Here is a 27,712-nt window from a genome sequence, read left to right as displayed (position 1 = left end):
ATCAGTAAATCTGATCATGCTGAGTTTTTGCTGCACCGGTTTTTAAATCTAGCTTAATTTAAACAGCAATTTAATATGAACTCAGCATTATCTCAATTTCTAAAGTGTCACTTTCCGAAAGTTTGTTGTATGCAAGCAAATTTAACCTCCATTTGTTATGGGGAAGCTAACAATCATTTATAACTAGGGTAGAAAAAGAGTGTTTGAAAAGTAAATGACACACTCAAATAGATACTGAAATTTCAGGTGATGTTCGGACCCTAACCTTGACTTTCTTTTTTGAAACTGGTGTCTTAAATACATGGGTCATTCTCTCAAATAAAAAGCCATACCCAGAGAAAGGTTCCCTCCCTTAGCTTTGTCTGTTTTGCTGTTGTTGTTCTGTTTTTTAATGTACGTGGGTTTGCGGGCATGGATGTAGCATGGAGGGCATATATTTATGTATGTAAATGATGAGATACTTACCTCCCTCCATGTCACAGTTCACATACTTAGAAACAAAGAGTCAATCATTCATTGTCTGAACTCTCCAAGAAGGGTAGGCTGCCTGGCCAGTGAGTGTAAGGCATTGATCTATCCCTGCCTCTCCAATGCTGTGATCACAAGCTCGAAACACTGGGCTTGCATATTTTTTCCTGGATAATCCAGTGATTCTCAAAGTCAGGTCCTGATGCATGGGAAGCAAATGGTGAGCTATCTCCACAGCTCCTTTTAAGTTTCCTTTTAAACACTTTCACTGACAGTCAGTGCCCACTCAGTACGTTCACCACACTGTGCTCCTGTGTTGATGTAGAGACACTCTCTGCTGTCTATATATAGCTGAGTTTCTATCTGTAAGTGGAGCAAATAGACCCATCAGTATCCATGATTGACAGGCAGGTGTTTAGGTGTTCTGAGCTTCTATGAAAATAAAAATAGATCTCTAGGAGCTTTACTTAAGTTACCTTCCAGTCCTAAAATAGATGCGACTTAGCAAAATATGTATTTTTTTTAAACTATGCGGATAGGTTTGTGTCTATGTGTGTCTCTACACGTGCATGTGGGTATCTGCAGAGTTCAGAAGATGACATCAGATTCTCTTGAGCTGGAGTTAAAGGAAATTATAAGCTACACAACATGGGTGCCAGGAACAGAACCCACATCCTCTGGAAGAGCAAAAAATGTTCTTATCTGCTGAACCATCTGACTAGTTCATAGCTATCCTTTAAAAAACACTAACCCTTTTAGGAGCTACGCTTATCTATTTTTTAAAAAATAAGTTATTACAATAAAGATTAAATGAGGGGAAAATGGTAGCCTCCCTCAAAACAAAACAATTTTTTTACTAACACCCATGGCACATTCAATTAATAGACACTACATGTATATTCATGACTAAGGAAATAACAAATTATTAAATGCCAAGCTATCTATAATTATTCTGTATCTGAGTCCCTGGTGACACATTTAATTTTTATATTTCTCAAATATTTATATTTGTCCATTTACATGTCTTGGTTTTCTTATATGGTAGGCCTGAGACTGTCTATAGCTAAGAGGGTAATTTGAAGACATAGCTAAGCACATTCTTTTAAAAATGAAAATCAATTGCAATTTCCACTCTTGAGAAATGAATCACTGTGTTATCTCTTCCATGGGACTGATATTATTCTTTTGTGCGCTGAACAGCTCCACATGCCTTTTATACTACTAGTTATCCACCTTTTCTATAATCACTAAATTTCATCACCATTATTAAATTAAGAAAAGAAAGAATTAAAAAAAGAAAAGAGAGAATTAATATGTTGGAGAAGAATGCTCAGTTTATCTAAGGTGTACAAAAGGCTGGTATGCAGTTTACAGCTCAACCCATTACCCACAAAAACATCTTTTTTTTTTTCTTGAGCATGATGAAAATGTCATGTGAAGAGGAGTCAATAGTTTTTTTTCTTTTTTTTTTTTTTTAGTTACAGAAGGCCATTTTCTGAAGAGCACTGGCTTGATGTTTTATAAACTGTCTCCAAAGAATAAGAGGTGGTAATCAGGATATGCAGACAATCTGTTCCTGCAGTAATATGAATGTTCTCCAACATTCTCTGCACTTGAACCTTGCCTTGCTTTCTCTCTAGAATGACTGAATGTGGTGTTTAGGAAAAGTTGCTTCCAATTCATGCCAACTTTGCTGTGTTTCCACAGCAGACTGGGCCTAATAAGAGTGATTTTTTTGGGGGGGCTGGGTATTGTACATAGACAATATGGTGACCAAGTTCAAGATAGCAAAGATATTTGTACATGAGAAAAATAAAGCACCTTTCTCTAAGTCAGAGGCTCAAAACCAACTTCTTGTGTCAGGGAAGCATTTTGGTGGGTAAAGAGTCTTGTCACCCCTTGTGATTCCTATGACCCACATGTTAAAAAGAAAAAAAACCCCAAAAAACTCTTCCTATAGGGAGTTCTCTGCCCTTCCAAAGTATGCTGTGGCAACCACTTCCCAGCACAGAACATAAGAACAGTTTCTTGGCTTTCCTAATTTAGAGCTAAAATGTACAATGAAGACCTTTAGAAGATCTCTTTGTATGGTCAGTGCATAAAAAGGCTCATCACAAGCACCTTATATTGGGAAATAGGTGTTTAAAATGGAGCTTTACTCCATAAGACCAAGGCAATCAACACCACATCATGGATTGGGCAGGACTTCCAATCTCACCCCTGGTAGAGGGACTGTTATCAGTTGATGGCTATTGATAAAGTAGAGCTTCTTGTTTTCAGTACTGTGGTTATAGGCTCTCCAGCCTCCAGTGGATTCCTCATACCCATGAACATATAGAAACCGCTAATTAAATTCAGTGGGTTATAAAAATGAAGAGGATACAAGGTTGTATGGGGAAAAATATTAGAACTTGTAGTCAGGGGTAGAGGGTAGACATGATCAAGATATGTTGCATACATCTATGAAATTCTCAAAGATGAAATAAGCATCATTATAATTTCTTTTTTAAGGGAATCTGAGGGGCCTAAGATGGTTAAGTCAGAAAAAATGTCTAAAATGCAAACTTGGGGCTCTAAGTCTGAACCACACATTAAAAGAAAACTTGGTCATAACCGTGAGTATCTAGGGTTATCTGAGAAAGCTGAGACAACAGCATTGCTGGAGTCCTCTTGCTATCCAGCCCAGCTAAATTGGTGAGCATTAGCTTCAGTGAGATACTCTGCCTCTAAAACTAAGGTTCACAGTAATTGAAGAGGATGTGTGACATGCTACTTCTGAGCTCACACATACCACCACCACCACCAATACCATCACTATCACCATCACCACCACCACCACTACTACCACCGATATCATCACTATTACCATCACCACCATCACCTTCACCACCACCACCACCACCAATACCATCACTGTCTCCACTACCACTACCATCACCACCATCAGCACCACCACCACTACCACAACCACCATGTAAAACTTGAGGCATTAAGGAGGGCTAGCAACAGAAATCCAAGTGCTTTCAAATGTATTTATGTCCTTGTCCTGGGGGTCTTATTCAACACTTGAAAATAATTTTGCTGTCTATGAAATATTTCCATGCTCTTTTGCCCTATAAAACATTTTTCATCTATCTTATCTATCCCTCGATAGGACTCAGCAGCAGCATTTCATCAACCACATTCCATTTCAGGTTCTGCCAAAATATTGCTGCTATTAATACAGTTACTAATACATTCTTTATGCTTATTCTAGTCTTCACTGGGGCCCTTTATGATTCATCTATTCTTGACGGGAGATTCTTTATGCTCAGTCAATTTTTATGAGAGAATTAAAATACATATTAACTTATAGTACATTAACTGCTCTAAGAAGTCATCTGAAAGAAACTATTTTTTTTTACACTAAGAACTCCTAACTGGCATTTCTTCATCTTACAAAATCTATTCACAATTCCAGTGATGTAATCTGGAGAAGACTTTGTCCTCACCTCAGGTCTGTCTTTTATCTCTTTTCATTCTCTTTTAAATTCAGTATGTAACAAGAAATAAAACAAGCATGAGCATTAAAAGGGAAGAAGTAGAAAAATGTGAGAAATACATCTCATTCCTTTAATCATCTGTACAACTTCTTTCTTTCTTTCTTTCTTTCTTCTTTCTTTCTTTCTTTCTTTCTTTCTTTTTCTTTCTTTCTTTTTGTCTCTCTCCCCCCTCTCTCTTTGTCTCTGTGTGTTTGTGTGTGTATGTGTGTATGTGTGTGTGCATGTGTGTGTGTGTATGCAGATGTATGCAGGATATGAGCATGTGTATCCACTTGTATGGAGGCCGAAGGATATCCCTATGGTCCTATTCACTTTGTTTTTGTTTTGTTATTTTTCTGCAATAGTGTTTCTCATTGGCCTGGGCTCACCATGGTGTTTAGTCTGTCTGGACAGTGAGGCCCAGGGTTTCCACCTTTACCCATCTTTTCAGCACTCCCAGGCAGGGCTTTTTAACATAGGTTCTAGAGGATCAAATTTAAATCATCCTGCGTGCACAGCGAGTGCTTTGTTTTTTGAGCAATAGTTCCAGCTCCACTTGTTCCTTTTCTTTCAAGAGTCTTTCTTGACTTCAACTGACAAGCTTAGAATTGATGGCTTTGTCTGCAGATAGGAAACTTTTCTTTCAGAGGCACTTTTTTTTTTCTTGATTCAAGCATGTTGTCCATCAAGTCATTGATGCAGAGAGAAGGAACAAATAGCTCTTTCACAATGCTTACCTTGGGGTATGGGTACTGCTTTGCTTTGGGGTACAGTGCTCCAGTAAGCCGAGGTATAACCATATTAGGCACCAAGGAGTCATTTATCATCAGGAAGGCAAGTCTCTCCCCATCAGGTGACCACCAGTGGGCGATGTGAGAATGCAGAAGTTCCTCTAGAATAAATGAGTGTTATTTGAGATCGACTGTAGAGATGTGGGCTCAGTGACCCACAAACATCTGTCCTTGAAATCCTCATTGCGCATGAATATTATCTAGATAGCATGCCAGATTTTATTCACTTCTCTGAGAAGTCTGTATGTTCAAATTGCTATGTCAATTCCAGGAAAGGGAGAAAGAGAGGAATAGAATGTAGCATCAATGGACTCAACACATGAAAGCATCAATTGAGAGAAAACAATAAGGGCAATGTGTGAAGAGTAGGATACAGCTAAAGCCATGAGCACTCATGATGTCACTAATGCATATTTGCAAGCAACTATTTTTTCCATTCTCTTATCAGACAAGTTAGAGGCTGAATACAATTACCACATTCTTATTACTTCCAAGGAATAAGAATAAAATATATAGAAAGAATTTTATATAACATAGTATCTGCTATACACTTATGAATCAGGAATTTAATTTGTAGGAACCACATCAAAAGTCTCCATATTATGTCCTCTGTCTCTTATGGTGTGAGGCCATTACAGCATTTACATGGACAATTATAAAGAAATGAACAAATCCAGGCTACTTATTTTCATAGCTTCATCCTGCAATGCAACTTCAGGCCATTTGTGAACTTTAAATAATGTTACTATTGTGGTCCATGAGTCCATGCTACATGACTCTGTGTCTGGAAACAGTTCATTTCTGTGCTAATAGTGACAATGATAACTTGGCTGCTTTTAGTCTAGATTATAGCAGGTTCCTCCATGGTTTACTATGTCTTTATCTCTGTAAATAGTCTCTTTAGAAATGAAACAACTTCAACTAATTTTCCCAAATAAGTCAAGTCTTTCCTTTGAGGACTCTGGAATGAGGATTAATACTAGAAAACATATTAAGAAAATATACCTTCAGAATTGGATATTTGTGAATAGGTGGTGTTTTGCTTGTGGTGTGTGTGTAGGCATATTGTAATAATTATTTTTTTCCCTACGAAGTGAATAAAGTATGGTGAAATAGCTGTAGTTGTGAGTCATTAGTAGTGACCTGAAATGTCATGTAGGTACTGGGAAAATGTGTTGGAAGAACAAATACTTTGTCACCTGACTGTGGACCAAAAATAACAGTGGTAATAAAGATTGTAAAACATGGTAGACATGATTCTTCTAAAAAAAAAGCATAGAGAAATATCACAGGAAAAGAAAAGAGAAGCTCAGTATTTGAAAACACATGCAGAATAAAAGGTTCCATAGCACCATTGAAATAGTCCTTTTCTTGTGCAGTTGCGAAAAGAGAGCCAGAATCCAAGAGAGCTCAGTAATGCTTGAATAGTAAACCATCCTTGACAATGGATTATCAAATGATAATGCAACCCAAACTTCCCATTATGAACTGCTTACTGTCTGGCCCACTGAATGTATACAGCAACACTACAATATAAAATCGAGGTCTATATATGTGATGGGCTAACCCTGAAGAGCACATGTGGCTGCTTACAGTACTGGAGTCTCTGATTTGCCTCAGTCCTTCCTTTCACATTGGTGGCCCAAGTTGTGTTTCCAAACATTTTAGGAATGGATACAGAGTTGACACTGAACATGGTGCACATGAACAAACCTAAACTGCCTCAGCGCTACATTGTATTCTGACTCAGGAAAGGCACTGAAAGAGAATAATAAACAGATCTTCCCACATGCAAGAATTCTGAATGAAACATATCCATCTTTCTGACCTGCAGGTAGTAACTAATAAATGTCTACTTGACCAGACATGAAAAAAAAACTTGAAATTTAGAGGCAGAGATATTTAGGAAAAACTTATCAGAAGGACTAAATATATTAAAATACATTTATGAGGACGCTAATATAACATAATGTCAATAGAACCCACCCATAATCAAAGTGCCTATTAACAATCACATAGACTATATAGCCTTTAGTGCGTTAGTTAGCTTTCAGCTCCCACTATGCACAAGGGTAGTGATTACTACCCTATAGATTAGCCAGCCATTTGGTAGCAGACTAACTGCATAGGAGCCATTCCCATTTATTGGAGCAGCATCTATGTCACATAGAAGCACATGCACGGGAGTAGAGTGCATTTCCTGTCTATAGGCATGTGGATACAATTATATGAAATCTCACCAAGACATCTGTCACTGTCACAACACCCTAGCTACAGTGGCTCAAGGCAGGTAAGAACGTATGGCAAGAGAAAGGCCACATGGTCCCTCGCTGCACAAATATGATGGTCCTATCAACTATATGCTTAGTGTTTCTGGAATGGTGAGTGCATAAGCTCCTTTGTGCTATAGAAATATTACAGTTTCTTTATTTAACAGCATCAAAAGCCAGATAAATGAGAGGTGGAAATGGCAATGTCCTGTCACTGTGATACCAGGAACCCATGGAATAGCATGGTGCCTGTTCTTCTAATTCTGACGATGGTGAGCTTAGGCGGTTTACTGCCTGCAGGAATAATGACTCCAATTGAAACATATGCACAGGTCCATTCCTCTGAATTAGAAGCCATAATCACTCTGAGCTCACAGTAATGGAAAAACAAAATAGAAGAGAACCAGAAACCTAACAGGAAGCATAGTCATTTTGCTTGATTTGATGATATAGCTTACCTTCCCTAAATTCAGTATGTTGTTAGTATATTAAAAAACAGGTTATTAGCAAATGCATCCTTTTCCCATAGTGTTTATACATGAAGCACACAAAAACGAAGAACAACAACAAAAAGCTTAGCAGCTCAGGAAATAAAGTGCTTTTGATGCGACTTTGAGGACTTGAGTTTACATCACCAGAAACGAACTAAAAGGCCAGACACATTTGTCTCGATATTGGTGATTCTGCATCTCTTATAGGGAGATGAGAGGAGGAAAGAAGAAAGTACCTGGACTCTTGTGCTTCGTTTTTCCTGGAATATGCAGAAATAGTGAACAGCAAGAGACCCTGTCTCAATCAAGGTGGATGGAAAGGAATGCCCAATATCCACTATATGAAAAGAATAACTGAAAGCAACTTTAATATTATGCCTTCAATAGTCATTATGAAATAGACACCATTTATTTAATTGTAACTAACAGGACATATATTCAAGAACTGTAGCTTCCTATGCTAAGTATATCATACTATTTATAAACATTTTTAAAACAAATAATAATGTTCTAATTTAGTGTAGTGTTGAAGAGGAGATAAATCTGTTTTTGTTATGATCCCAAGTGTGGGATGGGGAATGGGGAGCTTGATTGTTGCCAGCTGAAAAAAAATCCTTGAACAGACTCTGGGAAGATATATATGTATATATATATACATACATACATACATACACACACACACACACACACACACACACACACACACAAACACACACGCCCAAAACAGGAGGGGGGCTTTTGAGATCTTGATATTGTTTGGCTGTTCATCACTCCACTTTGAGATGCTCCTAGAAAGAACCTGCTCCAGCGAAGTCTTCAGGGCTCCAGGCTTCAGCTGCTGCTCCGGGTTCTCGCTGCTGTTCCAGGTTCCAGCAGCAATTTTCACTGACTTGCTGGTCTGCTGAAATCCTGCTGACTATGCCAGGAGAATCTTTCTTAGGAACTGATAACCAGAATGTTTCATTCTTGCTTTCTTTAATTTTCTTTTCCTCTGGTTTAAGTTAGTTGTGTTATAAGGGAGGTACACTCATTTAATAAGTTAATAGTAAAGTATAATTATTAAGGAAGTTGAGCCTAGTATTGGCTTTTCTAATTTTCCCCTCTGATTTAGAGAATTTCACTGTAGAGCAGATGGAATTTGTACCACATATAGTTTTTTGTGTTTTGTTTTATCACATACACTTAAGGACACACAGCCCAAAACATAATGTATTTCCCAAAATCTGACTAAGATACAATCATTGCATTCAGATTAACAGGTGCTTCTGAAAGGCAAGCTGGTTGTAATCAATTTAGACAGGCAGGATTTCCTGAAGATGTCACTGCAATTTCTGTTGTTGGTCTGTCTTACTTATTTTCTTCATATTATTGTCAATATTCCTGTGGTAACGGTTGGTCTTTACAGCCTTCCTGCTTCCTTCTTTCAGCACCATATTCTGCCTTCTTATTTTGATGTAAGCCTGATGGTCTCCAGTGGGATATCAGCGAATCTATAAGCTGCTTCAGAATCCAGTGAGAACCCACATTGTTTGCATCCCTGTTTCTCTCTGTCTCCAGTGCCTCTGTCTCTACATGTTTACTTGGTCATATTTTCTATTTCTACTTTCTCTGGATTTCAGCAAATGCTCCATATTTGATAAACTGATGAGGCATGCCTTGATAAGAGCACATAAAATTGTAGCAAAAACAAATGTATTATATTGTTCTCATTTAATGAAACAGATACAACAATGTTTAAAAAGAATATTACTCATACAAAAACATTTTCTTCCTTTCTTCCTCTTTCTGTTCTTTCAGACTAAAGTAAACACCATTATTTCATCTACTGGAATACCTTAAACTCCTCCATGCCCTAAAGCTGAGGTCTGCTTGTAAATTTGTTTAATAAGCTGACTTGACTTTTACTCATACTTTTGACTACCATGAGTAGAAGGGATTCTTCCTCCTCCTCCTCATCTTCCTCCTCTTCTTCCTCTTGCTCTTGCTTTTCCTCTTCCTCTTTTTCTTCTTCTGTTTTTCAAAACAGGGTTTCTCTGTGTAGCTTTGGCTATCCTGAACTTTGTATACCAGGTTGGCCTTGAACTCACAGCAATCTGCTTGCCTGTGCCTCCTGAGTGCTGAGATTAAAGATGTGTTGCACCATGCCTAATTTAGAAATGTTTCTTAAGTAATAGCTGTTCATTGTTATCAGGTCACTTCATTGTAAACATTTCAAACACAGACAGCATTGTTGACCTTTGTAGGATTATGGCCACATTTGAAAGATAAATGCATTCTATAGCTGTGAATTGAATTTCAAAGAATGATCTCTTAAAATACATGATAAATAATTTAGGCATAATTAACACTTTTATTCTATATACCTAAGTGTCTTCTTTATTTTAAAGTGTGTGTGTGTGTGTGTGTGTGTGTGTGTGTGTGTGTGTGTATGTAACATGAGTGGAGTACCAACATAGACATGAAGAGGACATGAGATCCAGTGGAGCTGGAATTACAAGCAATTGGGAGCTATTTGATTTGAGTGCTGGGAAGCAAACTTAGGTCATCTGGAAGGACAGCAAGCACTCTTTATCACTGAGTCATGTCTCCAGATCTGCACTGCCCTCAAACTATTTTAAAGTACCAGAAAATTTTCTCTAATAAATCAAATACTTAGGATTTTATTTATATATAGTTACAGATATTATGTACATTCTTCTTAAGTTTTCCATTTAATTTTTAAAACAAACATGGATATAATGTATTTAGTCATATTCCCATATTAAATCTAGAGATGTGTATGGGAAACATTAGGTTTACTTCCAATAAATGCAATATTTAAAATTATCTTACATTTAATGTTTTGGATATTTCACTGAATTTTACTTACTCTTCAAACTATCTCTTCGTATTTTCCTTATGACTTGAATGATTCTAAAACTAGAGGCAAAAAGAGTAAAATTGACTCTTTGCAAAAGGTATGAGGACTTCACTTAGTGTCTGGGTGACAGTAATACTGTGCCTATAAATTGACCTAGTAGTAAAAAAAAAAAAAAAGATGTCCCTTCCTTAAAATTCGTCATAACAACACATTGCTTTTCTTTTGAGACAGGGTGTTACTCTGTGGGCTGGAACTCACTCTACAACAGAGACTGATTTAGTTTTGATTCTGCTGCCTCTGTCTTCCTAGTACAGAAGTACACCATGCCATCTGGCTTAAAACGTTTTATTGTCTTTATTGTGAGTCATGTTTATTCCCACCCCCACACAGTCTTTAGACAAGTCAATGTTCAATTTTAGAAAAGTGAAAATGTGACATGCTTCTTCCTGAGTCTCCCTGACATGACATGACAATTTAGATCAGAATTCCTTTTGTGAGGCTCAAACAGGTAAGTCTTTTCTTCTCTGGGGCACACATTCTCAAAGTTCATACTTTGTGCAGAGCTGTTTCCTGGCTCCCAGTTGGTACATTGAAGAGAAAGGAGAATTTGGGGTGTAGGAACTGCTGGTACATTGGGGAAACAAGGCAACAATGGGAAACACAGTTTGGGAAAATCAATGATTACCTAATCTCTCCTGCTAATTCTTTCAAATGGCTATTTTGATAGCATTCCTGCTGGAAATGGAGTGAAAACTACACAACTCATGGGCAGTAGCATTCAGAGCCTTTGGATAAAGTAAACCCCAATGAAGTCTGATGGAGCAGGAGAAAGACAAAGTTTAACCTGAATGGAAAAGACTGCCAGTGTGCAGATTCTCTTCTCCAATCGCTCTGATCTACAGTGTCATCCAGCAGTAGTCTGTGATCTCCTCGGAGTCCACTGCACTACCCATGCTCAATTCAGATTTGTGTTATTCATTCATTTGTTTATTATTTGGACTTTTATAATATATTTACATTATGTAAATTTATTTATACTGTTTATTTTATACTATTATTTGTATTCAATATCATCTTATTTATATCTACATTGGATTTTAATTTTTTTGTTTGTAGTTTATTTACAGTTACTTATATATACATTTATACTTACATTATTTATCTGTATTTTATATATGAATTGTAAATAATGTTTGGTTTCATTGTTGTACGTGTCAGGATTTTATGTATCCCAAAAGGCCTTGGACTCACTTTGTAGCTAGGATGATCTTGAACAACTTATCTTTCTTTCTCTACCTGTAGGATGCAGTGATTATCGACAAACACCATCATGTCCTATATATGTGTTGCTGGGAACTGATCTAAGGATTTTGTGCTTGGTAGGCAAGTACTGTGCCAGAAAAGTTTCATCCCCAGCCATGGAGTTTTGTCATTATATAAAGAAAAAGATCATGGGGCTGGGGAGATGTCTCTGCAAGTAAAAGCATTTACCACCAAGACTGATGACCCAAGTTCAATCTCCAGAACTTATATGGTAGAAGGAGAGAAACAACTAACACCAATTGTCCTATTACACACACACACACACACACACACACACACACACACACACACACACTAAATAAATAAGTAAATACTCCCGAATACATCTCCTTAAATTTCACCAATATGGGATGGCTACAATATCCATGCACCTTTTCAAAGAGAATTGATATCTCTGTCCTTTCAATACATATTCAACACAGAGAAATCTACACAAGTGACACTTAGTCTTTACCTTGTTGGCTTAAAAATATTGCAATGTGTCACCCATCATAGCATGCCAACAGGCTGTGAAATGTCTCCACTCATACCAACCTTTCTGCTCCACGAGACTGCTGATCTTTGTTCCTGCTCTCTCACTGTGTCACCTACCACTATTCATTAGTGACCCAAAGTAAAAGAATCTTTCTTTGATTTTCCTCATGCACCACAGCTGCTTAGCCAGTAAGACCTATCCCTGCTACTGCCTCATCGATTTTTAGAATCTTTCCTCCCACTAACTGTGTTATGCACAGTTGTATGACTCACTATCTCCTGAATGGACACAGAAAATATCTTAGAAGATAGCTGTTCACAAACCCCTTTAACTATTCAATCCATATTTCACACCACCACCCAAAGGACCAATCTCTGTGGAAGACCTAATCTTATCACTTCCTACTTGGTCAGCTTCTCACAATTTCTCCCACACAAGTAACAAAGTATCAAAGTCCTAGCTCAGTGTTACAGGTCCACCTATCTTGGTTCTTACTGCTTTCTTCCTGTCCTATTTGTATACATCATTACTGTAAGGAAATTTGAATTTCCAGGACACAAACACCTTTCCAACCCTTCTGTCTATTTGCAAACTGCTTCTTGTGGTTAGACTTTCATTTTCATGTGCAATTGTGTGTGTGTGTGTGTGTGTGTGTGTGTGTGTGTGTGTGTGTGTGTGTGCGTGCATGCATCTGTGCTCATGTACGCATGTATGGAGGTGCACCTGTGCATCCATGCATTTCTGTAAATGAACAGCCATGGAATTCACCTGTCCACCATCATCTTCGACCTTGTTGGAAACAAGGCTTTATTTGTCTGTACCTGTGTGCCACGGACTAACTGACTCAGCAAGTTCCACGAATTCTTTTGTCTCTGCCCCTTTGCTAGGACCACTGCAATTATAGATTTTAAAGCTACCACACCCAGCTTTACAGGGGCTGGAGGATTGTTGATCAGGTTCCCACTCTTGTGTGGCAAGCATCTTATCTGCTAAGCCATCTCTGAGGCCCAGTACTTCTTGATCTTTCAACATCTACGTAGGGACCTCCCTTCTTGGAAAATGCTTTGAAAATAGCTTAGGTGAGCTAAGACTCACAACTTTCTTATTTACAAACTAACACTCACCAAGATTTAAGGGCTAGACACAGCTCCTTCATTGCTCAGAGTCTCTACAGTATTGAGGATGTTTGGACACAAGAGGCTTATCTGAGTATCTCTGCTCCTCCTGGCAAAGGTATCCCTTAGTCGCTACAGTGTAGAATACTTGAAGTAGTCAGGCACTGCTTTGTCAGTCAGTGCCTTCCTGGGTATCTCTACTAAGTTATCCTTAATATAGGAAACTCAGAATCAGCTTTGATCACTCTCACCAGGGAACTTTCCTTGAATTGTATTTCTCTGATGTTTGTTTTTACTTTTCCATGCTGTAACTATTGCCTATACTCAGTATTGTTTAACAGCTCTCACTACGCAGGATAGTGTTATCTATAAAATTGTTTTCCCTGATGTCCCATGTACATGATAGGAGTATATGTGTATATATATATATATATATATATATATATATATATATATATATGATATATATATATTATATATATGTAAATATATGCAGGTATATATATATATATGTAGTGTGTGTTCATGTATGTGTGTGTATGCATGTGTGTATGTATATGTGTGTATGGACATGAATGAACACTCAAATACAAAGACTCCAACTAACTTACGTCCACATCTAAACTACTGCTCGATAAAACAGCTCAATCTATTAATATATTTTACTGGATGTAAGATCCTCAAGGTCTCATGCTCACTTGCACATGAGGGTAGTACTGGACTTCTGGAACAGAGCTAGCTAGCCGTAATGACCATTGAGTGAGAAGATGCATGAATGAAATGGATTGCTGTTTGAATAACTTACTTTTATTATAGAACTAAAAGTATCAGCATGGTATCATACTGCCTGGAATACGGAGAATCCTGTAAGAGCTTTGTGATACATAGAAGCACCTGCTTTATCACAGCTGTTTGATATACTCTTATCTTACACTACAGTGATTTTTCTCATATGAACATTGAGAAGGAAATTTAAGCATTGGTGTCTGGACTGGTGATACGGCTGCATAGGTAAAAGTGCTTGCCACTAATTATGATGACCTGAGTTCCATCCCTGAACTCCACCCGTGTGGCAGAAGGACATCATTGTATCTGGCAAATTCCAACTGACTTCCACATACATGGTGTAGCATTCTCTCTCTCTCTCTCTCTCTCTCTCTCTCTCTCTCTCTCTCTCTCTCTCTCTCGGTCTCTGTCTCTCTCTCTCTCTCACACACACACACACACACACACACACACACACAAATAAATAAATTTTTAAAAATGATAAAAAGTGGTTTCAGGTACCACAACAGTTACTGAATTTGATGCTTACTGAGATTTTTTTCCCTTAAATTTACTTTTATTCATAAAGAAAATAATCCATTTCTGCAAAATTTAAATTACTGAAAAAACATGTTACAACTATTAATGCATAACATGTAGTTATTACTGGCCCTTTATATAAATGTGAAAATATAAACTGTTTGTAATATATGTATAATTGGAATATTTAGTGTCTTTGGATGCTTTATTATCTTCAGAAAATAGTGTTTTCTTGTCTCATGTTGAGGCAGCCATGTAGAGGAGTTAGCAGCAATATTGGTCTAGAAAAGTTAAGAATCTCCCATTTGTACAGAGGTAACACAATGCATTCAACATTTAAGGTCTTACCTACATGAGTGTGATTACAGAAAATAATAAAGAATTCTCTAAGTGAAAATGATCAAATACAGAGTAGAGCATCTGTATTTGCAAAGTTGAGATATGAAATTGATTTTCTCAGTTATTCTTGCTTTATAATTTTCTACCAAGTTTACTGACTCACTTTAAGTATTGACATAGTTCGCTACAGTGGGTTGAACAGTTGTAAGCCTTGGTGTTAAGATAGGCCTAATCTCTCATTCTTAGCAACAACTAGCAAATAATTACTCTTTTGGTATGATCAAAACTGGACAGAGGTTTTCATTGTGTAATTTGCTGTTATACTATTAGCTATTATCAAATTTTAATTTAACAGTATCAAAAATAAATAATTAATTAGACTCCATTTTGTCTCTATGTAATAATTATTAAAACATGATAGAAAACCCCTAATGAGAAGAACTAAGATCAAATAGCTTTTGTTTAGCTTTTTTAAAATTTAGTTTTACTATTTTCTAAATGTTACTTATTTATCTTTATGTATACCGTGTGTGCTTGCATAAGTTTATGTGTGGCATGTGCATGTAGGGACGTGCAGAATCCAGAAAATAACATTAGAGCTCTTATAATTTGAGTTAAAGCCATTTTTGATCCATCATGTGGGCCAGTATCTAAGCACGGATCCCTTGTAAAAGCATTAATTGCACTTAAGTGATGAATCATCTCTTTAGCTCCTTAGTGTTTATTTTTAATAAGCATAGACAGGCAATGGTGGCTCACATCTTTAATCCAAACATTCAGAGGAAGAGGTAGGTGAGTTCTAGGACAGCTAGGGCTACACAGACAAACCCTGTCTCAAATAATGATGATGATGATGATGATGATGATGATGATGATGATGATGATAATGATGTGCATGTGAATGCAGATATCCACAGTTGAAGCCTCTGGAGCTGTAGTTACAGACAATTGTGAACCACCTAATAATAGTGTTAGGAAGTGGACTCAGGTCCTCGGGAAGAGCAGTCCATTATCTTAACCACCAAGTCATCACTCCAATCTCATTCATGTAATTCTTAACAACTATGAGTTTGTATCTTCTTTCAAGAGACAGGAAAAATTCCAGCATCTACCTCCAGAGTGATATACCTGTCCATTTTTGTTGACTAACTGCCATCAGCATCTAAATAGTTCTAGACTGAACACAGTGTAAATATATCCACTGGCATCCACACATATACACTCACTACAAAACATGTGTAGAATATGTGAAAATAGGAACATCCATGCAGCACGTGAGACTATGCGATAAGGCAGCATGACAGTCTTGAAAAAGAAGTGTGAATAAGAACCAGGAAAGCCATGCAAGTCTAGAATGTGCTGATTTTCTTGGATGTTTTAGGCACAAGTATGCCATTTGTCCTTTGGAAATTAGACTTTTCCAACTCACCTTCATATAACCAGTCGGCAATCCCATTAAAAACAATTCCTTCTTTTCCTGAAGATGTCAGCCGTAAAGAACTGCTCTTGATATCAGGTTGATAGTAGATATTGTTTTCAAAAATATAAATCTGGATTAAGAAACATAGGAAAAGAAATAAAAATTCAAACATGTTACTATACCTTTCTTAAATGTTTGGGTTATGGAGTGGTCCCAGGATGGCTAATGGTTTTATTTTCTACCTGCTTTCAAACTGATATTATTTTATGTTTATATTCATATGGCATTGAATGATTAATACCCATATCCTTTTTATTTAATAGATATTTGGAAGTTACATGGCATTTATACTTTCAAATCCACATGTTCATCAATGATATTTCATCTACCTAATAATGTTTATCTCATACTGCCAAATTATTTTAGTTGTGAAATGATATTTCACAAACTCAAGAGACTGATAGCCAATACTAGATACAATTTTAGTAACAGAGAGCTGCCTCTTTGCAAAGCTTCAATATGAACTGTTTGCCTCTATAAAATTATGCTTGTTGAATCCCACCCCACAACCACAGCAGAAGATGTCTGCTGTACTGGAGGCCACACTGGTACTAGGAATTCCAGGTAAGAACCTGACCACTACCCAATAATAACTCTTAAACCCTGACCAACACCCCTCTTAAACCCTAATATCACCCCCTCTCTTTAGCTCCATATCCTGGCCCACAACCCTGGCACAAGACTCTCATTCTACTGGAGGCTATGTCCACCCTGAGAAGCTCCATCTCCAAGATCATCCTCTCCCCTGGGCTGCATATCCTGGCCCAAGACTCCAGGTACCTGAAACTCCAGAGGCCATACCTCTATATGGAGCCTCAGAGGCCACTCCAGTTCACAGAACCCCCAAACGCCAGAGGTAACCCAGGACACTGAGACCCCAGCTGAGACACACTATGGTGCCTGAAGATTTACCGATTACCAGAACCACAGGCTACTCACATCAGAAGACACAAGAGGAAACAGAAATTGAGGCAAAAGGGAAACATCCAAAAAATCCACCCAACAAAGATAATGTAACATATCAGCACTTAAAATTATGTTATCCCCAAATCAAGATAATTAGAGGCCAGCATAAGAGAAAGAAAACAACAACAACAACAACAACAACAACAAAAAAAAAAACAGGGCAGTATCCAATGACAGCTATGGATAGTAAACATAACTAAAACACAAGAAAATTATGTTAAATGTAATCTTATCATGATCTTAGAAACCCTTAAATGAGAAATAAACAAACCCCTTAAACAAAGCCAGGAAAACACAGACATTTTCAAGACTTGAAAATGAAAATAGTAACAATAACTGAAAAACCAATCGAGGGAATCCTGGAGATGGAAAACTTAGTTAAGTGGTAAATGAACAGGAACCATGGATGCAAATATCACCAACAAATACAAGAAATGGCAGAAAGAATCTTAGATATAGAAGATATTATAGGAAAAAACAAACCAAAACTGATGCAACTGTCAAAGTAAATGTTAAGTCTAAAAAGTTCCTGGCATAAAACATGCAGGGCATCTGGGAAACTATAAAAAGACCAAGCCTAAGAATAATAGAAATCAAAGAAGTGGAAGATTCACAGTTCAATATCCCAGGAAAATGTTTCTAACATAATCATAGAAGAAAAATTTTCTAACCTAAAGAAGGAGATGTCTATAAAGGTAAAAAAAAAGCTCATAGAACACCAAACAGATTGGATCAGAAAACAAAGTTGAACTGCCACATGATAATCAAAACAATAAGTGTACAAAACAAAGTAAGTGTGTTAGAAAGTACAAGAGGAAAAGGCTAAGTAATGTGTAAAGGCAGGCCCATTAGTTTTCTCAATGAAGAATTTAAGAACTAAGAGGGCCTGAGCAGATGTCTTGGAGACTCTAAGAAAGCAGATATGCTAGCCCGGTTACTATACTCAGCAAAACTTTCAATCACAACAGATAAAGAAGATATTCTTTTAAAAAGTCATGTTTAAACAGTATCACTTTACAAATCCAGCCCTTATAGAAGGTTCTAGAAGTAAAGCTCCAAGCCAAGGAGGTTAACCTCACTCATGAAACCACAATAAATAAATAATATCACACCTGAAAAATCAAAACAAAAGAAACACACACACACACACACACAACCACCACCACCACTAAAACAACAAAATAATAGGAATTAACAGTCACTTGTCATTAATATCTCTCAATGTCAATGGACTCAATTCCCCAATAAAAAAACTCAGAAAACCATAATGAATTGTGAAAATGGGATCCATTCTTCAGCTGCACATAAGAAACACACTTTAGTATCAAAGATAGACATTACCTCGGAGTAAAGCAATAGGAAAAAGATTTTCCAAGCAAATGGACCAAATATGGAAGGTGTAGTGATTATGGTAACTAACAAAACAGACTTCCAACCAAGCTAAGTGAAAAAATGGTGGAGAAAGACACTTTATACTTATCAAAGGAAAAATCAAGCAAGAAGATGTCTCAAATTCTAGGGTACCCACAATTGTAAAACTAACATTACTAAAGCTTAAATCACATATTGGATCCCACACATTAATAGTTAAAGACATCAGTACTCCACTCACATTAGTGGACAGGTAATCCAAACAAAAATAAACAGAAAAATAATGAAACTAACAAATATTATGAATCAAATGGACCTAACATATATCTACAAAACATTTCACACAAACATAAAAGAATATACCTCTTCTCATCACTTCACAGGATATTTTCCATAGTTGGCCACATAGCCACTAATCAAGTAGCAATAGATATAAGATAATTAAAATAATCCCCTGTATCCTATCCAACCACCACAAATTAAAATTGGATTTTAACAATAAAAACAGCATAAACCCTACAAAGTGATAGAAACTGAACCACTCTGTACTGATCATCCACTGGGTCAAGGAAGAGATAAAGATATAAGTTAAGGACCTTTTCAATGAAAACGAAGGCACAATATCGTATACAACAAAAGTAGTGCTAAGAGGAAAGTTCCTAGCACTAAGCATCTTCATAAAGAAAATTTAAAAGATATCTTACTAGCTATTTAAAAGCATACCCAAAAGCTCTAAAACAAAAAGAGGCAAGTATACTTAAAAGCAGTAGGAAGCAGGAAATAACCAAACTCAATGCTGAAATCAATAAAACAGAAACAAAGAGAAAAATATAAAGAATCAAGGAAACAAAAAGTTGATTCACTAAGAAAATAAACAAAGCTGGGCGATGGTGGCTCATGCCTGCAATCGCAGTACTTGGGAGGCAGAGGCAGGCAGATCGCTGTGAGTTCAAGGCCAGCCTAATCTACAAAGCAAGCCCAGGATAGTCAAGGCTACCCAGAGAAACCCTGTCACAAAAAACCAAAGAGAGAGAGAGAGAGAGAGAGAGAGAGAGAGAGAGAGAGAGAAAGAGAAAGAGAGAGAGAGAGAAAAGAAGAAGAAGGAGTAGAAGGAGGAGGAGGAGGAGAAGGAGGAGGAAAAAGAAAAAAAGAAAATAAACAAGATAGACAACTCCTTATCCAAAGTAACTAAAAGGCAGAGAGAATATTCAAATGAACAAAAATAAAATGGAGGTAATAACAAGAAAATCCAAAGAATCATTAGGTCATACATACTTCAAAAACTCTGTTCTTCACAAAATTGAAAAATCTTTAAAAAGGAATAATTTCTTAATATAGCACTTATAAAATTAAATCAGGATCACATAAACAATTGAGATAGACCTATAAACCTTGAGGAAATAGAAGCAATCATTAATAGCCCTCCTGCCAAAGCCCAGGGCTAGGTTGTTTTAGCACAAAATTCTACCAGAGTTTCAAATAAGACCTAATATCAATATTCCTCAAAGTATTCAAAAAACTAGAAACACAAGAAACATTGATAAATTAATTTTTATTAGGCCACAATCATGATTACCATCCAAATAAATATTGAACAAAGATACTGAGTTACAGGTCTGTTTTTTCTCATGATCATTGATGCTAAAATACTCAATAAAATGCTCACAAACCAAATCCTTCAAGGACACATCAAAAACATCTCCCACCATTATCAAGTAAGTTTCATTCCAGAGATACAGGGATTGTTCAACATACAAAAATCTGTGAATATAACCCACCATATAAACAAACAAACAATAAACAAAAAACCTACCATCATCTCATTAGATGCTGAAAATTCTTTTGACAAAAATCAAATATCCCATCAAGATAAAAGTCTTGGAGAGATAAGGGGTAGGAGACCCATTCTTAAACATAATAAAAACAATGCACACCAAACTAGTAGCCAACATCAAATTAAATGGAGCAAAATTCAAAGCAATCCCACTAAAATCAGGAACAATATAAGGCTGTCTACTCTCTCCATAGTTATTCAATATAGTATTTTAAGTTCTAGCTAGAACAATAAGACAACTAAAGGAGATCAAGGGGATACTAATTGGAAAGGATGAGGTAAAAGCAAGACTAGTTGCAGATGATATGAAAGGACCCCCCCCCCCAATTGTACCAGGGAGCTCCTATAGCTGATAAAAAATATACCTTCGGAAGAGTGGCTGGGTAGAAGACTAACTTAAAAAAATTGACAGCTCTACTACAAATGATAAACAGGCTGAGAAAGAAATTGGAGAAACAATACCCTTCAGAATAGTCATAAATAACATAAAAAATCTCGGTAGAACTCCTTCCAAACAAATTAACTATCTCTATCATAAAGACTTGAGGTTGCTGAAGAAAGAAATTGGAGACAATATTGAATGATGGAAAGCTCTCCCATGCTCATAGATCAGTAGGATTAACATAGAAGAATGCACACTTTACCAAAAGCAATCTACAGATTCAACATGATCCCCATAGAAGTTCCAACATAATTCTTTGCAGACCTTGAAAGAACAATATTCTATGTTGTATGAAAAACAAACAAACAAACAAAACAGCATAGATAGCTATAGGAATCCAGTACAATAGAAGAACCTCTGGAGGAATTATAATTCATGATTTCAAGCTCTACTACAGAGATATGTTAATAAAAACTCCATCTTATTGACATAGAAACAGAACTGTGGATAAATGAAATTGAATCAAAGAACCAGACATAAATCTACACACATATGGACACTTGACTTTTGGCAAAGAAGCGGAAAATATACACTGGGAAAAACATGTTCAACATATGGGGCTAGTCTAACTGGATATTAACATGTAGAGTCATGCAAACAAATTCATATATATCACACTGCACAAAACTCAGTTCCAGGTGATAAAAGACCTCAACATGAAACCAGATACACTAAACTTGATAAAAAAGAAAGTGAGGAATAACCTTGGATGCCCTGGCATAGGAGACAACTTCCTAGGCAGAACACCAATAGAACAGACACTAAGATTGACAATAAATGGGACCTCATGAAAATCCAAAGCTTCTCTTAGGCATAGATCAATGCCAATAGGACAAAATGGCAGCCTATAGACTGAAAAAATTTTTTACCAACCCCATATCTAACAGGGGGCTAATTTACAAAATTCATAAAGACATCAACAGACAAAATAACCCAATTTAAAATGAGGTACAGATTTAAACAGAGATTTCCCAACAGAGGATCTCAAATGGCTGAAAAGCATTTAAAGGAATTTCAACGTCCTTAGCCATCAGGGAAATAAAATTAAAAATGACTCTGAGGTTACATATTACACCCGTTAGAATAGCTAAGATCAAACACAAACAACATCATGCTGGAGAGGATGTTGAGAAAGAAGAACACATCTCCATTGCTGGTGGGAGTGCAAATTTTACAGCCACTGTAGACACCAAAAAAGCAGTTTCTCAGAAAATTTGCAACTGATATACCTCAAGACCTAGCTATACCACTCTTGGGCATATACAAAAGGAACCTCTATCATACCACAAGGACACTTGCTCAACTATGTTCACAGCAGTTTTATTTCTAATAGTCTGAAACTGGAAACAACCTAGATGTCTCTCAACCAAAGAATAGATAAAGAAAATGTGGCACATTTATACAATAGAGAATTACTCAGCTGTTAAAAAAAATAACATTATGGCATTTTCAGGCAAATGGATGGAACTAGAAAATGTCATGCTGAATGAGGTCACCCAGACACACAACGACACATGGTATTTACTCACTTAAAAGTGGATAGCAGCTATGAAGTAAAGGATAACCATGGTACAATCCACACACCCAGAGAAGCTAAGTAACAAGAAGAACTCAAGCAGGGACTGAGGATTCTCTCTAGAAAGTGGAAACGAATAGACATTGTGAGTAGAAGGGTTAGGGGGTGATGGGAACAGGAAGAATTAGGTATGAACAGGATGGACGGAGAGATTACTGTGAGAAATGACTGAGACTGAGGAGCATCTTAGGAATGAGCTAGAAACCTAGTGAAGTGGAAACTCAGAAGATCTACAAAGACAACCCTAGGTAAGATGCCTAGCAATGGGGGACATTGAGCCTGAACTGGCCAACTCCTGTAACCAAGCAAGACTTCCAGTGGAGGGACTGAGGGACCAAGCCAGCCATTTAACCTTCAACTTATAACCAGTCCTGCCTACAAGTTGTACTGGAGTAAAGATTGTGAAAAATTGGGAGTGGCCCAGCAGTGTCTGGTCCAGCCTGAGACTTGTACAATGAAATGGAACCTACCCCTGGCCCTGCTTGGAGGACCAAGAAGACCTAGAGGCTGGAGATTGCAGAGACTTAGGATATAATCAAGTAATACTGGCAAAAAAGTCAATAAAATGATTCCTAATGAAACTCTGCTATACTCATAGTTTGGTGCCTAGCCCAATTGTCACCAGAGAGGCTTCATAACTGATGGAAACAGATGCAGAGACTCAAAGTCAATCATTACATGGAGCTTGGGAAATCCTTTGGAAGGGAAGAAGAAGGATGTGGGACCCAGAGGAAAGAAGGACACCATAAGAAAACCCAGAGAATCACCTAGCCTGGGTTAACATGGGCTCATAAAGACTGGATCAACAACCAGCAAGCCATCCTAAGACTGACTTATACCCCTTGCATATGTTATGGTTGTGTAGGTTGTTCTTCTGGGACTCCCAACAGTGGGAACAAGGGCAGTTTCTGACTCTTCTGCTGCATTTTGGGACACTTACTCTTACTAGGTTGCCTTTTCTAACCTTAATCTTAAGGGAGTTGCCTAGTCCGACTGCAACTTGATATGGCATGTTTGGAGGCACGCCCTTTTCTGAATAGAAACAGAAGAAAAATGGATGTAGCTGTAGAAGTGAGATGGAGGAGGACTGGCAGGAGAGAGAGAGAGAGAGAGAGAGAGAGAGAGAGAGAGAGAGAGAGAGAGAGAGAGAGAGAGAGAGAGAGAAAAGAAACTGTGGTCAGTCTGGAAAATAGCAATAATATAATACTAATTTTAATACTAATACTACTAGTACTATGAATAATAGTAATTTCTGTAGGCTGAACCAAAAATGTGCTTTGTGAGCAATAAGATAACCTTTGGAAATTCTCCCTGAGTCAGTCCACATTGTTTCAGAGATTCACTAATGACCAACAACAGTAAAGTTCCTCTGAGCTGGCACACAAAACAGTTTTCATATACTCATATCCATTGGCAACGCCTTATTCAAGAGCATAGTATTAACAATACAGCTTTATGCCCAAAAATTTAAGAAGACATTTATTGTGAGTATGTTTGTGTGCGTGTTTGAGTGGGAACATGTGAATGTGTGTGTGTGTGTTGCATAAGCATGTGGAAGCTAGAAGGCAACCTTGAGTATCTTTCCTAAGAGCTGTCCATAATTTTTTTTGAAACAGAGACTCTCATTGGCCTGGAACTTAAAAGCAGGCTGAGTTGGCTGACTAACAAAGTCCCAGTGATCTCAAGGTCTCTGTCTCTCTAGAGGTAGGACTTACAAGCGCATGGCACCAAGTTCAACATTTACGTAGGTTCTGAGAAATGGTATCAGGTCCTCATACTTGCAAGGCAACATGCTACCTACTGAGTCACTCCCCAAAATGCCTTCATAGAGGACATCATAAAGGCTTCCAAAATGTATTCAACCATAATAGCTCCAATACCAGAATAAACAAGGCTCACCAAAAGGTCGTTCTTTGCCATAGAAAATTCAGGATAAAATTACTGATTATTCATTATTGCAAGCGTCTTTAATGCCAAATATTTGAAATTGTTCATCCATTCATAGAGTTACACATCTTCCCCATATTCATGGTGCCAAATATTGCACAAAACTGACCAAATTGATAATTACATCTACTAATTGGTATTTTTTGTCTACTAAAAAAAGGTGAAAAATGACCCAGTACTCCTGTACCCAGCCTATTACCATAAGCAAATACACAACAGCAAATATACAAAACTCAAAAATCTATAACCAAAACATTGACTGAATAGTACTTGTATGTATTACAAACATTGTGGTATATGTTTGTGGTAGTTCTTGAATAGGTATGGCCACCATAGACTGATGTATTTGAATTCTCGGCCCAGAACGAGTAGCACTATTAGGAGGCGTGCCTTTGTTGGAGTATGTGTGGCCATGTCACTGTGGCAGCAGACTCTGTGTGGCTCACCGTCTCCTTCTGCTACCTGTGGTTCAAGATGTAGAACTGTCAGCTCCTTCTCTAGAACCATGTCTGCTTGCACACTGCCATGTTTCCTGCCATAATGATAAAGGACTAATCCCCAGGCCTGTGAGACAGACCCAATTAAATGTTTTGCTTTATAAGAGTTGAAGTGGTCATGGTATCTCATCGCAGCAATTCAAACTCTAACTAATACAGTATTGAAAAATTCAAAAAATGCTAGAATATATAAGATATCACTGAAACTCTATTATGGTGTGGAGAATTTGAAAAGAATTCATAGTGAGTGTATGTAACGAATAATTCTGGTGATCGTCATCTTGTGTTTTACAGTAATAATGACAGTCTAAGAATAAAAATATTTTTGTGGATGATGAAGATAGAATTAGAATAGGATACTCATAACCAGGGAGTCTAGATTTAAAATCTTAGTGAGTTAGATATTTTTTCTGATCTTTCTAAATCTTAGTATTCTTCCACGAAGAAGGTGGTAGTATTTACATAGTTTTTGCATCCTTACTGTGATGAACAAATGTTGTGCTGAATGGACATGCCTATCTCACATGTAAGGCTGACTTTATTCTAAGTAACTGAAGTTCAGTCTTTGTTCCTGATAAATTTTCTTCTTTGCTTTCCACAAAGGTACATAGTCTTTCTTGGATGAAATATCTCTTTTGTATCTAAAACTTCTACAACAATTTGAGAAAAATGATACAAAATTACACATATCTTATCAAGTAAGCTATTGTTGGGAAATCAAGAAGCTTTACACAAAGCAATATGGTTCTAAATCATTATTGCTGAATGGCTATTTCCTCCAAATTGAGATCCTCAATCTTTTAGACTAAGGAATTAAACTAAACTTGAAAGGCTCAGGAAGTAAGTGAAACTCACAAGGGTAAAGAAGTCCCTGAAACTTGTAAGAGTCATAAAGCACCTCACCAAGATTATATAAGCAGTGAAAACTATAGAAGAAAGGACACTGTTTAGCCTTCAAGTCCTTTAGAGAGCCCCAGAAACACAGCTGCCATGAGTCATTGCCTATAGTGAGTGAGTTTTTCAGTGATCCAACTGCCTTTGAGCCACCCATTCTTCTGTAAATAAACCCCTCAGTAATTTCCTTATATGTAGCCCCAACAAACTCACCAGTTCACCCAGCCTTCTTGGATAGAGTTGTTTCTTTGTTTTCTAACTAGTACCCTTTACAGGGTGAATAAATATTTGTTCACATCATTGCATGGAAAAATCAAACAATACTTATATTTCAAACAAGGAAATTAAAAAGCTTCTGAGTCAAATAATTAATAAAACATCCATGACTTCAGCAGATGTATAAATTATCTAAATCTATTGGCTAGTAATTACACTTATACTTAAAGAACAGATTGGATGGGATTCAGAATCCATATGCAACTGACATCTGCACCAATGCAGAAGAAGAAGAAGCATAGAACCAGAATACTAATAACATCCTATCAAATTGCAAGTCCACAGCGTACCTTCAGGGTCATTGTTTTCCAGTGAGCAAAACAAATTAATGACTGTCTTTGTGAAATCACACATTGAAAGTCCATTATATTTCAGCTGTCAAGTATTTTTTAAAGAGTTGATGTTTTTTAACTAATAATCAAAAAGTCTGAACACTTTCTTAGCAATTGAAGAACTGCATACATTTCCAGGAATAGTCTGAAAAGTCTGAAAAATTAAATGAGATTCTATGAGTTATAGAGCTGCAGATTGATTTAATTTTAATGTGTGTGTGTGTGTGTGTATGTGTGCTCTCTCATGCGCACACTGTGAGTATGTACAGGTGTCTACAGGTGCCAGCAAAGGCCAGAAGAGGGCTTCAAATTCCCCGGACCTAGACTTTCATGTCAGGCCTCCTAAAGTAGATGTTTGAATTCAAACTGGCATTCTTTGCAAAAGCAGCAGGTACTGTTTACCACCTAGCCATGTGTTCCCCCACCAAACTTAAATTAAATCACAATGAAAATATTTTTAAAAATCTCTAATAATATTTACCCCAATGGCACTGATTAAACTGCCATATTTTGAGACCATTAATCAAGTTCTTCTATTAGCCACCTAAACAGCACAACAAACAGAAAATGTTAGCTCTTTGATGAGTTAAATCTCAAGCTCATAGAGCATGGCAACTCCCTAGTTTTTCAAAAATCAGTTTTCTTAATTTACAACAAAATAACTTAAAAGATGAAATTCACTGAAGGGCATGAGAGGGTAACCAAAACACAGTACCTGAATTTTGCTGTTAGGAAATATGGAATGAATATCTCAACCACATGTTTGTCAATATTGTTCATCCCCAAGTGTCTAGACACAACACGTTACTAATAGAAGGAGGCCGTTTTTGCTATCCTTAGTGTATGTTTGAGACAAACCTTTGTTATGTATCCTAGCTTGCCTCAGACTCAACATTTCCCATGTAGGAGTTCATCTTAGTTTAGGTTACTATTGCTGTGATGAAACCAAAAGCAGCTTGGGAAGGAAATGGCATATTTCATTCAAACTTCCATATAACTGTTCATCATCTAAAACAGTGAGGGCAGGAACTCTAGCCACCCAGAGGCAGGAGCTGGTGCAGAGGCCATGGAATGGTGCTGCTTACTGGCTTGCCTCTCATGGCTTGCTCAGTCTAGTTTCTTATAGACTTTGTTGATTT

At 37.1% G+C, this 27,712-nt stretch overlaps 1 protein-coding gene across 3 annotated transcripts in view; it reads right to left on the bottom strand.

The window, feature by feature from the left end:
* DPP10 (dipeptidyl peptidase like 10) overlaps positions 1 to 27,712 on the bottom strand; it is a 1,517,748-nt gene that overhangs the window by 91,399 nt on the left and 1,398,637 nt on the right. For all 3 annotated transcript variants that reach the window (XM_084793012.1, XM_084793011.1, XM_084793013.1), the window contains exons 8-9: positions 16,388 to 16,508; positions 4,727 to 4,881 (exon numbers count right to left, since the gene is read on the bottom strand). In XM_084793012.1, coding sequence (XP_084649138.1) covers positions 4,727 to 4,881; positions 16,388 to 16,508 — 276 coding nt within the window. The remainder of the gene's footprint in view (positions 1 to 4,726; positions 4,882 to 16,387; positions 16,509 to 27,712) is intronic.

The sequence above is a fragment of the Acomys minous genome (assembly GCF_964271855.1).
Source record: "Acomys minous genome assembly, chromosome: 1".
Classification (NCBI taxonomy): Eukaryota; Metazoa; Chordata; class Mammalia; order Rodentia; family Muridae; genus Acomys; species Acomys minous.
This window is presented reverse-complemented; position numbering and strand designations above follow the sequence as displayed.